The sequence below is a fragment of the Eucalyptus grandis genome, chromosome 1, assembly GCF_016545825.1.
Source record: "Eucalyptus grandis isolate ANBG69807.140 chromosome 1, ASM1654582v1, whole genome shotgun sequence".
Lineage (NCBI taxonomy): Eukaryota > Viridiplantae > Streptophyta > Magnoliopsida > Myrtales > Myrtaceae > Eucalyptus > Eucalyptus grandis.
The window spans coordinates 9,393,635-9,398,844 of NC_052612.1; the positions used below are offsets into that span (position 1 = coordinate 9,393,635).

Below are 5,210 nucleotides of genomic sequence, written 5' to 3' on the forward strand. Positions count from 1 at the left end.
TATATTTTATATATTCCCTTAGTCAAACTGTATCAACAATATTAAACGGCTCCTCACGGCATCTTTCTCCAGTATTCATTCTTTTTTGTTTTCTTTGTCATTCTCTTTTGTCTTCTTTGTCCTCTTTGTCCTTCTCTTTTGTTTTCTTTGTCCTCTTTAGTCTTCAATTTGCCAAAATTGAAAGAGACAACTTCCTCATTTGCCGCTCAACACTCGCCCTACTCAACTTCCTCGCTCACCTCTATGAGCAATCTTAATCGTTTTTGTGGTTTCTTACTTTTAGCGGATGTGAAATTTCTATTGTTGCATTATCTTAAATTTGTTAAATATGTATTGATGTTTATAATTTGGTTGCACAACACCGCATTATCGATGTATATGTAATTTGAAATGGTAGGTTTGCCTTTTCAAGAAGTACAAAAAATAAAACAAAAAAAATTGTCAATTGGTCTTGGGTTGACTATGAAACTGAATCGAACCCATTGAATTGGTCTGATCCTTAATTCTAGACTCAATAGGGTTGGTCCTTAGTCCCAAAAATTGAGGATCAATACTATGCAAGTTGATCCAAGAATTAGGAAGTGGATTGACTCAACCCGAATTATGCTCACCTATAACCCATCTGGCCTTTTTGAATGAGTTCCTTCCAAGAATTGATCACAAAAACTCTCCAATCATATATTTGCATGTTAAAGTGCTAATAGCGATCACTTGCTTACCAATACTGACCCATGCAAGCATTGAACCACCACGCTAATTTAGCACGCAACTTAAGATGCGACAATTTTCGTTAATCCATGATTGTACGCCTGATAATTGTGTCCAAAGTAATTGCATACTCATTAATCTTAGGTTTTTCATATTGTTCATGGTCACACCCTAAGAAATTTTCATACCAACCCAGCTTGGAGATTACTGACAGGAAGAAGATAGGATAATGTGATCTAGAAACATTTCATCTTTTACTAGAGTTAAACCTACTTTTCACATGATGTTTGTGCGTATCCCATCTTGTAGTCCGTTAATGTAATTTTGATGATACAATGTCTATGGCACGAGTCGCCTATAATTAACCTATTTGTGCATCTCTTCTAAAATCGGGAAGGTTTTAACGAAAAGTCAATGATAATCGGGCAGAGAGCTTTAACATTGTCTCTTCTCCATGTCTCAAATAAATGGAAACCGCAAGAACTTGATTCGACTCCAACGGCAACATTATTCTTTCCACGATGAGAAAATTTGGCAATGTCATTTATCTCTTTAAGGAAGTGTTAAAAAGTCATAAACATTTTGTATTTGTGTCAATTTAGTCATAAACATTTTTTTGTGACAATTTAGTCTTAAACATTTTTACTTGGTGTCAATTCAGTCATTTCCATATAATTTTGGCTGGATTTTATTGACTAGATGCTGGCCAATTGACATGGCATGGCTAGCACCGACATAAATAACTTTTAATAATATTTTAATGTTTTTGATTTTTTTTTCTTTTCTTTTTCTTTTTTTCTTTCTCCTCCACCTTCCGCCAGCCGGTCGTCGACCTCATCAAATTCGATGAGGTCAAGTCTTGCCAGCCCGATGCAAGGCCGCCCTCAAGGCCACCGGTGAGAGTCAAGCCTCACAAGTGGCCTCCATCAAGGCTCGACCTCACGGGATCTAGTGAGGACGAGCCCGCCACCCGGCCGCGAGGGCAACCTCACGTCGTGTTGGCAAGGCTCACCCCACCGACCTTTGGCAAGTCGACGAGGTCCGGCAACCGGTTGGAGAAAGAAGGAGGAGAAGGAAAAATAAAAAAAAAAAAAATTCTAAAATATTAAAATATTATTAAAAGTTATTCCCGTCAACACCGACCGTGCCACATCAGCCGGCCGATTTCTAGTTAGAAAAATCCTTCCAAAATTAGTCGAAAATGACTGAATTGATACCAAGTAAAAAAATTTAGAACTAAATTGGCACAAATACAAAAAGTTTATAACTTTTTTAACACTTTTCCCTCTCTTTCGTATCACGGATGCTTCTAGCGAAACCAACGATGTAGACAACGAGTCTCACCATTAAAAAACAACCGGCGTGATCATCAATGGATATATATTAAATTCATTGAACTTCCAAAAAAATTCCCCTTAAGGGCCGTCTTTTACTAATAAAACAAGGGTTAAATTCTTACAAAAATGTGCCTAATCTTTTTTGCTTATTGCCAGCTTCGTTAATGACCGCAGTCATCGACAGACACTAAGCATCGGTCGATTATTTGTAAGCGGATTTGTCAAGAAAGATATGACTAAACGACTAGTACAACCAAAGAGAAAAGAGAGAACCTTCTCTAGTTCCGAGAAAAAGAATCATTTTTTCAATGCAAGGCGATATCATCAATTCAATCCCAACTCTCAGCTTAAAAGTGGATAATGGGTAATAAGTAAAAACCAATTAGTCGGCCTAGAGGAACCCTAGGAAACTCAGTAATTATATATTCCTCTCTGTAAGAGTTAAGAGTACGGATCTCTCAAGGAAAATTATAAGAGGGAAAGAGTACTCAGCTAATCGACCATGATAAGCCAACCTTGTAAAGAGCATAGCAAGTTAGACACAATTTATAGAGTAGGTGCTCTTGCTCTCTCCCTTCAAAACAAGATGACGGAAAAGGTTGAAGAGAAAGGAAGTGCAGATAAAGATGATTACACGCAAGATGGCACTGTGGACCTCAATGGAAGACCCGTCCTAAGATCCAAGACCGGTCGATGGAACGCTTGTTCCTTCATCGTCGGTAAGGGCAAAGCCTGTGGCGCGGCCTTTCTACATGGAATTGAGGGTTAGCAGGACGTAGTCATGTTTAGGGTTCATCAGTTTTCGCTTCGATGTATATTAGCCAAATCTGTTAGATAAGTGGTAAATTCTAGGAAGTGCCATTTCATATTTGGGCAGAAAAGAAAGAGTTAAACTTTCAGGTATATCAAGTTGTGCCATACTCAAATTTTGCTTCCGCAATTTTTGTTCACTTGATCTTTAAAAGTACATAGTTTCCTAATCACATGGAGGAAAGAGATAGGAGTTTATGATTTGATCCAAATTAATTCATTATGGCGTCGTGTATGTAGGATACGAGATTTTTGAGAGGATGGCGTACTACGGGATTGCAGCAAACCTAGTGACATACTTGACGAAGAAGCTCCACGAAGGCACTGTGACATCCTCGAACAACGTCACAAACTGGCTCGGGACGGTTTGGATGACACCCATCCTCGGTGCATATATTGCCGATGCTTATCTTGGGCGTTACTGGACTTTCATTTCCCCATCCGTTGTTTATCTCATGGTATTGCACATGCATTAGGATTCATTTATGTTGGTACACATACAAAGTTGGTCCTTAGCATGATTAACGAAGGCACAGGGCATGTTCCTCCTAACGCTGGCGGTGTCGCTACCATCGCTGAGGCCTCCTTCATGCGCCTCAGGGATCAAAGAAGAGGAATGCGACAAGCATGCCTCGGGCCTCCAGATAGGAATCTTCTACTGCGCACTCTACATAATTGCGGCTGGGACGGGCGGGACCAAGCCCAACATCTCGACCATGGGCGCGGACCAGTTTGATGACTTTGAGCCCAAGGAGAGGACCCAAAAGCTCTCATTCTTCAACTGGTGGATGTTCAGCATCTTCTTTGGGACACTATTCGCGGACACATTCCTGATCTATGTACAAGAAAAACTGAGTTGGGGATTGGGCTATTGCCTTCCCACGCTGGGGCTTGCATTATCAGTACTAGTGTTCTTGGTGGGCACTCCATTTTATAGGCATAAAGCGCCCTCAGGAAGCCCGTTCTCGAGGATCGCTCAAGTGTTAGTGGCGTCGATCAGGAAGCGGAAGTTGCCTGTTCCGAGTGATCCGAAGGAGCTTTATGAATTGAGCCTCGAACGATACGCAGAGTCGAAGAAATTCCGGATCGATCACTCTACTTCTATGAGGTTCACACTTCCCTAATTCTGTGGATTGTAATCAGATTGTTTCCTTAAAATTAACCATGACCGTCCGCGTCGCATTTGTAGATATCTTGACAAAGCCGCAGTGAAGATTGATTCAAGCTCGCCGTGGATGCTATGTCCAGTGACCCAAGTGGAGGAAACCAAGCAGATGGTCAAAATGCTCCCAATCCTAGCTGTGACGTTCATCCCGAGCACCATGTATGCGCAGGTGCACACCCTCTTCATCAAGCAGGGCACGACCCTGAACCGACACATGGGCCCGCACTTCGAGATCCCTCCCGCGTGCCTCACCGCATTCGTAACGATCTTCATGCTCACAAGCCTCATCATCTATGACCGGTCCTTCGTCCCTGCCGTCAGGCGCTATACCAAGAACCCCAGAGGCATCACATTGCTGCAGAGAATGGGGTAGGCCTTGTCCTCCACATAATAATAATGGTCACTGCTTGTCTGGCCGAGAGGCGGAGGCTGAGCGTCGCCAGAGAGAACGGCATTGACGGTCAGTCCCAAATTGTCCCTCTCACCATCTTCATCCTCCTGCCACAATTTGCCCTCATGGGAGTCGCCGACACCTTTGTTGAAGTGGCAAAGATCGAGTTCTTCTATGACCAAGCGCCTGAAGGCATGAAAAGTCTAGGAACGTCTTATTTTACTAGTAGTTTAGGTATCGGGAGCTTCCTAAGTAGTTTTCTTCTCAAGACAGTCTCGCGAATCACCAAGGAACACGGACACAAAGGTTGGATCTTGGACAACCTTAACATCTCCCACCTCGACTACTACTACGCGTTCTTGGCAGTCCTTACGTTTCTCAATTTTCTCGTGTTCCTCGTCGTGGCCAAGTCTTTCGTCTACAACGAGGAAGTAACCTTTGATAAAGAGATGGAAGCTTTGCCTGCTAATTCAGCTAATCACGAGGCCATGACTGTCGGATGAAGACACGATAAAACATCGTATCCACATATAATGATTCGTAAGATCAATACTGTGAAAGCGCTATTACATATACTTGACGGACATAGTGGAACACTTGTTTCTATTTATTATAATAAATAATCATAACATAAGCCGTCTCTTGACGGACATCATTCTCTTTATTCCCCCATGATGATCGGTTAGTCCATGAGTTGGTCGTGCCGAAAGTCATTAAGAATGACATTCCTGGTAAGTTTTTACACTTGATTGTACATTAATCTTCTGTTTGTGGCAGCATGAAACCTTGGACAAGTAAT

The 5,210-nt window shown here is 42.0% G+C and overlaps 1 protein-coding gene across 1 annotated transcript; it reads left to right on the forward strand.

Annotated features, from left to right (window-relative positions):
* Positions 1-2,631: 2,631 nt before the first annotated feature.
* On the forward strand, positions 2,632-4,914 carry LOC104455594 (protein NRT1/ PTR FAMILY 5.2). Its single transcript, XM_010070365.2, is given in 5 exon segments — positions 2,632-2,764; positions 3,096-3,313; positions 3,392-3,963; positions 4,045-4,382; positions 4,385-4,914. Coding segments are annotated over 5 exon segments (1,791 nt in total).
* The last annotated feature ends 296 nt before the right edge of the window (positions 4,915-5,210 follow it).